A 12305-nucleotide genomic window follows, 5' to 3' on the forward strand; every position below is an offset into this window, starting at 1 on the left:
TCACCCCTGAAAAGCACATGAGTTAAAAGAGAATTTCTTGACCGAAAACTATTGATCGCTCATGTATGCAAGATACAAGGAACTAAGGAAGTGTTCGGTCAAGGAATTATAGCTTAATTAGCACTACTCGTTTGAAAAATTCCGATAGCATTGAGTAAAAGAAACCATTTCCAGTTGGGCTTGGGAAAAAAATGACTTGAAGCCTCAGAGAGTGGCCCATATAAAATTCTGCGATTGGAAGCTCTGAAGATTGGCCTCATTGTGTCCAATCTTATGTTCCAAGAGCTATGCTTCCATTACAATTGATAAAAAGGAGAATATAAATTGGTGAGTGCTTCGTTCTAAGGCTGCGTTCTAAGGCTGCGTCTGCTTCAGATTCGTTTAGTAAACAAGTCAAGTTCTTAATAGATGAGTCAAGTTCAAAATGATAATTATTCAATTGAGTTTAGCTTAACAGTGTTACGGACTCAATTTTTTTAGACTCATTAATAACTTAATAGGTTTATTTTCTTTATTTCTGTTCCTTTTTCTCCATTTTTCTGGTTTCATAACCATTAATTGATATAGAATATTTAAAATATAATAGAAAAAGCAAAACAATAAAATATTACAAAAAATAAAATAAAATATTAAGTGTCAGAGCTCACTTGTGGTGTTGAGGAAACTTATGAATAACTTGAGTTGAGCGGACCACTATTTTTTGAGCTTGTTACAAAGTCCAAGTCGAACCGATTGTAGCCCGAATGTCAATGTGGTTAGTCTGAGGAAGACTTCTCTTCTTCTCTTTTCATTTATACATGTAATTACCATATGTGTTTCCCGAGTAAATGATAGGGACAGTAGAATAAATTGAACTAATTTTATTTGAGTAGAAATTGATGTCATCAATAATATTAATGACGTCGTGATAATGTCAACCTGAATTTGACTTCAAATCATTATTTATGATCAGAAAGAAGCAACCACCATGTGAACAAGGTTACTTCTTAGAGCAAGTCCAACAAGAGACAATGTTTCTCAATCCAATGATTGAGGATGTGAGGCCGCGCTACGTAAAAGAGGAGTGCTAATTGCAGTCACATAAGCGACTGTCAATTCACAGTATTGGTTAGTTTTAAATGCATTAATTACTTTGAGTTTTTATTTTTATGGGACTTTATTAATATTATTTTTTAGACAAAAATATCCTTTTAAATTATGCTTTTCTTCTTATCTCCTCTTTTAATCGATTCAAATGCGTACGTGTGTGTGTATATATAATAATAATAATAATAATAATAATAATAATAATAACTAATGTGATGTGAATGGATGCTGAAAAAGGAAAAAAAAAAAAAAAAAATTAGATAGGATAATCCATTCACAAGAAATAGATTCTGAAAAAAAAAAAAAGAAAAGAACAAGATAGATTCCGAGATTTAAAAATATATATATACAAAATTAGTTTTATATGCGTATATATATATTTTTTTGGTGAATGAATTATTTCCCTTTTTTTTTTTTTTTTTTTAAAATCCATTTATACAAGGATAGTTGTAAAAATAAAAAAATAAAACAAAAAGAAACATATATATATATATATAGGGAAAAACAAAAAAAGAAGAAGGAAGAAAAATATAATCAATTTTTTTTTGACCTTTCTTTTTATTCTTTTTGGATTTTTTTCTAGCTCTTTTTTTTTTCTTCTTCCTTTTATTTTTATTTTTTATTTTTTTATTTTTTTTCCGAATCCATCCATCTCTTGTGAATGAATTATCCTATCAATGAGGAGAGAAGAAGAAGAAAGATTAGATAATTTAAAAGGATATTTTTGTCCAAAAAATAATGTTTGTAGAGTCCCATAAAAATAAAAACTTAAACTAATTAATGCATTTAAAACTAACCAATCCTAACTGCGACTGTGACACGCGACTGCAATTAACACTTCTCTACTTAAAAAGAGTGAATGAATAGGTATCCCAATACCCGAATCAAGTAAATCCACTTACTAAGAATGGAATGGTTGAACAGCCATGCAGCTTAAAATTCAGTGAACTGTTTGTCAAGTTGTAAGTATCAAGAAAGTTGTTCTTGCGAAGAGGGTTAGGCCTGCAAATGGAAGTGAATAGCAGCTGATGAAGAATTATAGAAACCCCAGAAGAAACATGACAGTTTTTTTCGGCCTCTGATCATCAACGCAAATGTTTTTACTACTTGTATGCTTCTTTAAAATTGTTCTTTAACCATCATTTGAATCAAATGAGGACACGTCTGTTTAGCCATTCTGGTTTTGTCCACAACAAGGCCGGTCTCCAGATTGGGAACTTTTGAGATTCAACTTCTCGAGTTTCTTGCTAAAGGCTTTATGATCTCACACCGGCAGTGACAAACGACAATCTTAGTGACACAGCTGATTCAAGATAAACAAACAAACTAAATCTACAATAGACTCCTGATGTATTTAGTGTACTTACAGGCACAAAGCAATGTAAAAGGGCAAGAATGAAGTCAGAGAACTTGCATTGATGAACATAACAAATAGTTAGCAGAGGTGCTTGCACATGCTTACGCTTTTAAGACCAGTAGATTGTAAGCAACAATCTGTTGTAGGCTCTTTTTGGGTGGCAAATCTAGTGAGAGAAAGGGAAAGGAAAAATAAATGCAAATGAAGAGGAAAAGAAGGTGGATTCCCTTTTTTTTTTTTTTTTCCCTCAAGCTTAAACAAGTAGAAAATTCTTCCTTACTTCCCTTCATATTTTCTTTCTCCCCTATTATCAAAGGCAACTAAATGAAAGAAAAGGATTTCCTTTCTATTTTATGTTTGTGTGCGTGTGTTTTCACCTCACTAAATCTGACACCACACAAACACAAGCAATTCAGACACTACACTTGATGTCCAAATGACAATCAGGGCATGAAGCAAGTATTGAAAGGGTAGCAATGACCATATAAAACTAATAAACTTCCAGAATCAACTTTGTCACTCAAAATTCTCAGGTCTAAGTAATCAAAGCTTATACCCATTCGTCACAAGCGAATGAGCCGGTCTATTTTTGTGATTGGTGACAAAAAAAGAGAAGTTGCTAAATCTGCAGTATATATGGCAGTTTAGTAGCCCCCATCTCACGTCCACGGGGAAGGGATCATAACCAAAGACGCTACTCAAACCAATAAAATAAGACGACCAACACGAAAAAGGTTACCGAAAGACACATTCATATGAGTCTCACACGATGTCATCTTATAAATTTCTATTGTAACCAAAATATTGGGCACTCATATATACTTGACCAAGGAGTAACAACTAAAAGTCCAAAGTCACATGTGTTAATGAATTTGCCAAAAGTTCACCAACAAAGTACCATGAATTATGATAGCAAGAAGACATTTGATACATAGAAACACATAGTATAGACAACATTTCAAAACCAAGTATATTATTACTGTACAATAATTTAACCCTACATTAACATCAATGCATATATATGTACTTGACCAAGGAGTAACAGCTAAAAGTTCACCAACAAAAGTACCATGAATTATGCTAAGAAGAAGAAATTGGATACAAAGACCCACATAGTATAGACAACATTCCAAAACTAAGTATGTTACAATTATAGAACCTTTCATTAACATCAAAGCAATTAAATACACAACATAAATTCAAGTCATTATAAGCCCATCAAATTTTTTTTTTTTCCAAAAACAAAAACAAAAAAAGGGGAAAAATTTAGATAGGGAGGACCTTCTTGACAATCTCATCACTGAGAGCAGCAATCTGAGAGTCCAAAGCCTTCATTGTCTCCTCCTTCTGCTTCTCCAAAATACCCAAAGCCTCCTGCAACTCTATCTCCAGTTTCTTCCTCCCTTCAGCCAATTTCTCCTCCACCTCCAATTGGGTCTCCTTCTTCATCTTGTTCAGCGCCGCCGATATCTCGGCCCGCGCAGCCCTCATCACCGCCGTCGCCTGGTCCTCCAGCTGCTTCACCTCCGCCGACGTGTCCTTGACGCTGCTCAGGCTCTCCTTGATCGCCGCATCACGCTGGTCCATGAAATTCCCAAGTGGGGAGTAGTAAATCTTGTCCAGTGCAAACATGAGGATCAAGAACTCCGTCGCGATGATGGGCAGAGTGAGATCGAAGTCGAACAAGGCGGCTTTTTCGATCTCGGCGGCGAGGGAGGGAGGCGGGCAGGAGAAAGAGGCGGTGGCGAGAATGGCCGCAATGGATTTGAGGGTGGTGGAGGAGGAAATAGAGAGAGAGAGGGAATTGGGTGTGGGGAATTTGGGGAGCGGGAGTTTGGGGAGAGAGATTTGGGGTAAATGGGTTTTGGGTTTTGGGGTTGGGGGAATGGAGGACGATGAGATTAGGGTTTTGGAGGAGGCCATGATCATGTTGGCCATGACTGATTGAGTAATCAATGTATTTGCGTTTGTGTTTCTGCTTATTTTTCCTTTGGTGTGTGTGGTTTTTTCAGTTTTGTTTCTGGTTGTGAAATTTTGTGTGGGAATGAGAGTGACAAATGCTATCTCATTCTTTGCCACACAAAATGATGAGGTTGTGATAATATCTCAATACAAAAGAGAAGGGGAGTCACTTGAGTGGGCTGACTGGGGACTGTCGCATAAAGTAAAAATTGAGTGAGAAATTTGGATTAAGAGAGCCTATTGTCACGCCCTGTTTACGGAGGTTGTGCCACGCAAGTCACACGCAGACGCTAAAAAAGATGCTGCATGGCAACTGCATGACGAGTGAAATTTCTAGAGTCTTTCGGAGTTGTTTAGAGTTGTGTGAAAGATTCTAGATATGTGTAGTATATTCTAGATTTTTCTAGAATTGTGTGCAGTAGTATGGAGAGTTCTAAAATATTGTAAATACTTGTAGATAAGTATGGAAGTGTAAAGAAGGTGGGAGAAGATTCTAGAGAATCGATCTCCACCGTTAGTTAGAATGCATCTTAATCATTCATTAGGGATGTGGATGCCTATAAATAGAGGTAGGACTTCATTTTGTAGGAAACAAGTCCTAGAGTGAGTCTTGAGAGCCTTGTAGAGAGCTTGAGTGTTAACCTTGTACAAAACATTCTTTGAAGTAATAGAAGTGTTCTTTCCTTGCCAACTTAAGTGCCTTAGTGTGTGTGAGTGTGCAAGTCAAGTGAGGAGAGGGCGAGGGCAACTACAACACTAGTAAGCGCATGAGGGGAGTGTAGTGTGTGTGAGTGTGCAAGTCAAGTGAGGAGAGGGCGAGGGCAACTACAACACTAGTAAGCGCATGAGGGGAGTGTGTTGGCTAAGGTGTGCACGGGAGTTAGGCTGACCAAGTACTTGCGAGAGTGGAAGCAACGTCTTGGTGCCGCACAGGAGCAGCTAGAGTGGTGTTGAAACTCTAAACCCGTGACACTACGGAGCGTGAAAGTGATATTCGTTAATTGAGTAGGAAATTTGGATGGGGAGTGTAAAAATGGGATTAAGAGGATATACGGAGTGTGAAAGCGACACTTATTAAGTAAAATAGTACGATTTAGATTAGAACTAAACTAAAATACATTGACTAAATTCTAAATTATTACTATAAAAATTCAGTGTTCAACTTTTAGTGGTCTTGTACAAATAAACTAGATGTTAAGCTTGTCTCTAGGCAGCTACAAATATTCACACAATAGTGTTTAATTACTTCCTTTTGAACATTAAATAAGTTTGTCTAAGGTACAACCATGTCACATCATTCTTATGTAAGAAGTTCCTTCGGTTGTAAGGAGACAACTACATAAAATAATGTAGTTTGATTTGAGATAAATAATGTATATTTACTGTAATATTTATATGACATAGATTAATGAACGTAGTTTATATCATACGGTAATTTTACATAAGCTTAATCTGTATAATCAAATCCAACTTTTATAGAATCACTAGTTTGCTTTGGTTTTAATTTACTATCTAAATCGAACAAAATTAGTTTGTTTGTATTCTTAATTTGAACTATTTTAAGTCCAACCCATTATTTGTTTGCACATACAAAAAAATAAAAAACAATTCTTTAAGCCAATGGGATATGAAAAACTTACTGCTACATGGAAACCTTTTTCCCTCAAAAACTAATTTGTCAAGACACAAGATAAACAACAACAAAAATCAATAGAAATTTTTTTTAGAAGAGAATGAAAAATCGCGATATCACAATGCATATATACAGAAATCCCCTTATTTATTCTATAATTAAATATGCGCACACACGCTATGACAGCAATAATACTATACAGAGAACCAGGTAAGCATAGCAAAATTTCGATAAAAAAGAAAAACACAATACATGATGAACCCTAATTACTGAACTCGCAGCATTGAATACTGCACACATCAATTCCACAATTTGCATCCTCTGCAATAAAGAATTTGAATCACATGATCATCTATTCTTCAAGTGTGACTATTTAAGCCCTTGTGGTCTTTCGTTGTGGGTATCATATAATATAATGCATACGCCCCATCTACCACTTACTGCAATCCAATATCCAAAAGGGGTTTGGCTTTGATCCCTCCATTTACCATTAAAAAAAAAAAAAAAAATCCAAAAGGGGTCTAGCTTCATTGGTGTACAACATCTGGAATGAGCTTGGAGATTGCAAGGCAGAAGCTTCTATCCTCGTCTATCAAAGTCTCTAGGAACTCTTCTAGGATAATTGAAGAATGGGAACTGCCTCCTTCGGTCATCCGTCTGCCGGCGAAACCACCAGATCACCTTCATTGAGGAGATTGTCTCCTTGATCCAAATCTTGGAGCTCTTCATAACCAGATTTGGGGATACCACTCCCTGTAAAATTTGACCGTGACAACCAACAACCAGTGAAACTATTCCCTGTTTATTGAAATCTCAACCAAAGGAGAAACGTTTTATCTATTTAAAAAAAGTAACCAACTTTTTCTTCTTCTTTTATGTCCAAGAGCCACACATCCAGTATTGCGATCCAAAAAAATTGAAATTTTATCAAATAAACATGTCAAAATAACCAAAACTATTCCCCTGTGAGGACACTACCAATGAACTTCATATCCATTTTTTGCAATCCAAGTTCTATATATAAAATATGGCTTTACAAAAAGGTACAAGAAAAAAGAAAAAAATCTCAATTCTTAGCCCAGATCCAAAAATTGAATTCCACTTGGAACTTCATTTAAGTTCTACCAGCCATTCGGAAGCCCAGATCCACAAATTTTCTATATATTTATTCATAACATAGATAATTTTTATTCATGTCATAGTAAATGGGGAAAAATGAGATCAGAACATGAACACATAACGATAAAAACAACAACAACAACAAATCAGAGAGAATAATTATTAGTCCGTACTCACATCACATTGCAAAGCAGTTGTTAATGAAAGTGGCATCAAGGCGATAACTGGATTTAGACAGATGAGTGGCACCCAAATCAACAACCTCCCCATGCGAGTTCTGCTTCCTAGAGACAGTAAACTTTAAAACGGTAATGATGAATCCCTCTCTCCGTTGTGGGCTATATTCTCGCACAACAAGACACAACTTTGAGCCGCCTAAGTGGAGCAAATCCCCGATTGGAAAGTGACCATAATAGTCTGGTTTGGGAAGGAAGTCTTTCTCCTCCTCTAATCCCCTCACTAGTTTTGGGGGTATGTTAGGGTTCTTGACATCGAAACCCATAATTTTCCCATCATAGCAATACATTATGTCATCTAAGAAAGTGGCACATAAGCAGTAACGGGGACCAAAGTCACAAACATTCCACAATTTATCATCAAAATCGTGTGAACACAAGGACCCTAATCCGGGGACAATGCCCTACACCAAAAGCCTCTTCGTCTCTGTTACAGTAAGTTGATGCACACGAACACTAGCGAGACGCTCTGGTATATCAGAAAAAGCTGGTTGCCAGCTGCCGCTTTCCGTATCAAAAACCTCAGCGTAATCTGGAGGTAATGGATAAGAGTCCGCACGAATGCCCCCAATGACATAGATCTTGCCGTCAAGAGTGATAGCATGAGAATGGTACCTTTCCATGAGCATGGGAGGGGTTCTGGTCCAGCCAGTCTCGGGACTAAGAGTGTCTATGTAATAGACGTTGTTGGTGGCGGTGGAATGCTTACCTTTGGGGCCAATCCAGGGGTGGGTAATGCGGACTAGGTTGATAGCCGCCAATAACGTAGATGGCGGAACCCAAGGTGACACAAGCAGAGTTCTCTTTGTATTTCATATCATTGCTGTCGTCAAAAACTGGAGCCAGAAACTCTAATTCATCCAATGATTTGTGCCTGCTGCCTGTGTCCTCCAACTTCTCAATTACATACCAACGGCATAAGCCATCGATTGATGTTGCGCGAATGTATATGCGTGCATCTTCACTGCTTTCTTCTGCTTCCTTATGATTCCCGGAAGGTGGTGGTGGCATTCTGTGAAGGGCGTCGTCTGAAATCGCCATCATGGAAGATGGATTAGGGTTTTTTCCCTTTTCCCGCGCAAGAGGGTTTTCTTATTAGGGTTAGGGTTTCCTCTCACTACTTTTAAAAATAGGATTGAATAAAATTTTTATATCTATATTATTATAGAATCTGCAGAGAGTTTATAGTTTTCATGAAACTCAAATCACCTATTTATTATGAATTTTTTAAATAAGAGAAAACCTAGTTAGATAAGGAAATATATAAAGACATTAAATAATTTAATTTCTCTAATTAGACAAGCAAATATATAAAAAGTTAATAATGAATTCCTATTAAAAAGTTTCTAATATTTTTTTTCATTTTTTTAGAATACAAATTAAATTAGATTTTTCCTGTCATCATTAAATAAAAGTGTATTAAAAATATAAAATTACCTATGAATTTTGATGCCTCTTACGCTTCTCTTATCAATAGTTGACACTCGGAGTTACTTATTAAATTGGTAATTTAAAATAAATAAAAGTGTATTAAAAGTAATAGTTGATTTTGATAATTCTTACACTTCAATACGTCATATATCAATAACGGTTGCCAATAAAAGTTACTTATTAACAATTTTAACTTTTCATTTTTTTCTTCAATTTATTCAAAAATAAAAATTAATTTTTGGACAAGTACAACAAAAAGAAAGAAGGTATGCCATGACATCTTTTTGATACCTCTTACGCTTCTCTTATCAACACTCGGAGTTACTTATTAAATTGGTAATTTAAAATAAATAAAAGTGTATTAAAAGTAATAGTAGATTTTGATAATTCTTACACTTCAATACTTCATATATCAATAACGGTTGACAATAAAAGTTACTTATTAACAATTTTAACTTTTCATTTTTTTCTTCAATTTATTCAAAAATAAAAATTAATTTTTGGACAAGTACAACAAAAAGAAAGAAGGTATGCCATGACATCTTTTTGTCACTAATTTTTTCTAAATTACAAAAAAGAAAAAAAAAAAAAAAAAAAATCATGTTTATGACTTCTACTTTTTTGAAAGCATAAAATATAGGTATGCATTATATTTGTTTATATTGAGCTCTCTGCTTTTCGACATTGGAAACTAAATTCGCAACAAACTCAAAATTTTTGATGTCGTTATTTTCAGTGATTAGAAAATGGATTTGCAACATTGAACAGTATGCTTTAACATGTGATTTTTTATTTATTTTGTAAGGAAAAATCTATATAAAACTTATGTAGATCTTTATTATTTATTCAAAATTATGAGAATGTTTATATAGGAGTGGGTATGGGAGAAGAGAATTCATCAAATTCTATTGTTATTGTTAATTTTGAGAAGTGAGAAGTCATCAAATTATATTTATATATTCACATAAATACCACTGCGTGCGTATTCATGAAAATTATATTTGTGTATTAGGCGTGGTAACTGATTCTAAAGGTGATACCAACATGATTGGCAAAAGACATTGCGTGTTTAAATGGTCAATTTTCAAGAGCAATATATATTTATAGTAACTATATGGGAAAAAAATCGAAGAAATTAGGTAACAAAATACCTAAAGAAGTCAATGGCTCTCGCTTCCCCCGCTTCCCCCTCCTCACCTACCCCCCTCTCCTTTCCACCACGGCCAATCACCACTACCACCAACCACCAACTCACCACCACCACCTCTTCCACTCCTCCTACTCCTTGCCTACAGCAGCCGTCAATCCCAAGCACCAGTCACCAATCCCCGAGCTCAGTAAAACCCCTCACACCCTCACTCACTTCCATTCCCACCACCACCAACCCTGACCTTCAATTTTTTCCACCTGAGGATGTCTTACCAGATACCTTCCTTGATGACTGTAGTGTGGCTGCACAGGCTCTCCATTACAGAATCCAGCTTAATACTCTCACAAGAGAGATGCCACCTAGTGAAAAGGCTGTTGATGTGCTGCAAAGAGACAACTTATTGCTTAAAGGAAACTTGCATAGCTCCATCCTGACATGGACCAGGGAATAGAACTTCAGCGATCCATCAACCAAGCACAGGAACTAAAAGACTTAAAAGCTCAGGTAAAATTCTTATCAGGTCAAGTTCAGGTCTACAAGGATTTCAAACATCCCATTGAGCTGCAAAGGGAAATTAACAGGCTTCAAAAGGTAATATCACTCCTCCCTACATCTTCTCATGCTGCTGCCTTGGGCACTGCCCCATCATCTCTTCCACTAACCCTCTTTTCCCCGAACGCCACCACACATCTCACCTCCTCTACCACCACCACTACCACCACCACTCCAGCACAACCCCACCCAATCCCTGGCACAGTCTCCCACAAATCATGTGAATTCCCAACCTCTTCTGCAACTAGACAAAAAAACAAAGGTGTTTTTCAACCTAAAGACACTTCTTTCCATTCCTATGTTTCTGACATGCCTACGCCCACTGCTTCTATAAAGCAACCCATTAACCATGCTATTCCTAATGTCAAGGACCTGTCTGACTTTCCATCACTCATCTCATCCTTTGGGAAGGCGTCCCCTATCTCCCAGCAACCACCAAACCACTCCTACTTCTTGTCATATGTGCTACTAAGCCACACGGTCCCACACACACCCCTCCACCACCGCATGGTCCTACATGGTCTGTTGTGGTTGCTTCCAAAAGCCCAAAAATGGAGCTTGAATTTGTAAAGCCCTCATCAATGAATGGGGAAATCTTTGTTCAACCACTAGCTAATGCAAAAACTGAAGGACTCCTTGAATGCAAAGCCACTCTAATTAGTTATTTTCTCCATAAAAAACTATCCTACAATACGGTTTGCAGAATTGCTAAAAAACTCTGGTCATCTAAGGGCCTCATTGACACCATTGCAACAGACACTGGATTCTTTATTTTCAAATTTAAAAGTGAATCTGATTGCAAGCTTGTTCTTGATGAAGGGCCTTGGACCTTCTCCAACAAACCCTTCATACTTAAGCAATGGCACTTAAACATGCAGTTTGTTGCCAAACCTTATACTAGTATTCCACTTTGGGTTAAGTTCTACAACATTCCTCTTGAATACTGGAATAGTAAAGGGTTTAGTAGTGTTGCCAGTGCAATTGGCATTCCCCTCTTTGCTGATGAGATTACCAAATCCAAAAGGAGACTTTCATATGCCAGAATTTGCATTGAGGTCTCCTTATCTCAAGACCTTTTTGACTCATTTAAGCTTAGACTTGATGATGATTCTTTTATCACCATCAATGATGTATACCAATGGAAAACTCCTGCATGCACTTCATGCATGGAGTTTGGACACTCTGGGATCTAATGCCCATTTTCATGCAAAGAGACTGTCCCTAATACCAAGACTCACAAAGGGGCAAAACAGAAATGGATCCCTATATCGACCAAGACCTCTGGCTAGGACAAACCACCAACCACCTCCTTATCCTCCATACCAACCCACACAATAGTCCTAACCCACCCACCAACTATCACTCCCCCTCTGCCTAACCACCCAATGCCCTCAACACCTGTGATACCCCTCGGATCCGAGACACGGGTTGATCAAGCCCAGTCCCAAACCCGAGGGATATCATACAATTAATATTTAACGAACACAGAATACAAAGTGAAATACGAAATAATATAATAAGCTGAAAGAAACTAAAAGAAAATCCTTGTATCATAATTAATCAAATCCGATAATCCAAAACTCCATAAGTTTACAACTCGGGAATCCATCTATTGGACCCCTTATTAAAATTCTCAAACCAAAACGGAAATTATAGAAATGAAATCCAAAGCTAACATAGAGAAGATTCCTATATAATAGGAGGAATGAATATCTGTATCTGCTCTGCACGTTCAAGCTCTAACCCTGTAACTGACGAACACCTGAAAAATAAAGGAGT

General features: G+C 36.7%; 2 protein-coding genes across 2 annotated transcripts; one reads left to right on the plus strand and one right to left on the minus strand.

Annotated features, from left to right (window-relative positions):
- Positions 1-3585: 3585 nt before the first annotated feature.
- Positions 3586-4503, minus strand: LOC132287085 (ATP synthase subunit b', chloroplastic). The gene has a single exon (XM_059789582.1). It carries the CDS (start codon positions 4379-4381, stop codon positions 3710-3712), a length of 672 nt encoding a protein of 223 aa, XP_059645565.1. The 5' UTR covers positions 4382-4503; the 3' UTR covers positions 3586-3709.
- Positions 4504-11077: 6574 nt separating this feature from the next.
- LOC132281356 (uncharacterized protein At4g02000-like) lies at positions 11078-11719 on the plus strand. The gene has a single exon (XM_059783070.1). The coding sequence runs from the start codon at positions 11078-11080 to the stop codon at positions 11717-11719; it is 642 nt and encodes a 213-aa protein (XP_059639053.1).
- Positions 11720-12305: the final 586 nt, after the last annotated feature.

Source organism: Cornus florida, unplaced genomic scaffold (genome assembly GCF_030987335.1).
Source record: "Cornus florida cultivar Cherokee Brave unplaced genomic scaffold, ASM3098733v1 CherokeeBrave_3.0.0_Hap2_Chr11, whole genome shotgun sequence".
NCBI classification, from domain to species: Eukaryota; Viridiplantae; Streptophyta; class Magnoliopsida; order Cornales; family Cornaceae; genus Cornus; species Cornus florida.

Excerpts from the sequence above, each read along its gene's own strand:
- LOC132281356 (XM_059783070.1), top strand. The coding sequence starts at position 11,078 with ATGGAGCTTGAATTTGTAAAGCCCTCATCAATGAATGGGGAAATCTTT.
- LOC132287085 (XM_059789582.1), bottom strand. The coding sequence starts at position 4,381 with ATGGCCAACATGATCATGGCCTCCTCCAAAACCCTAATCTCATCGTCC.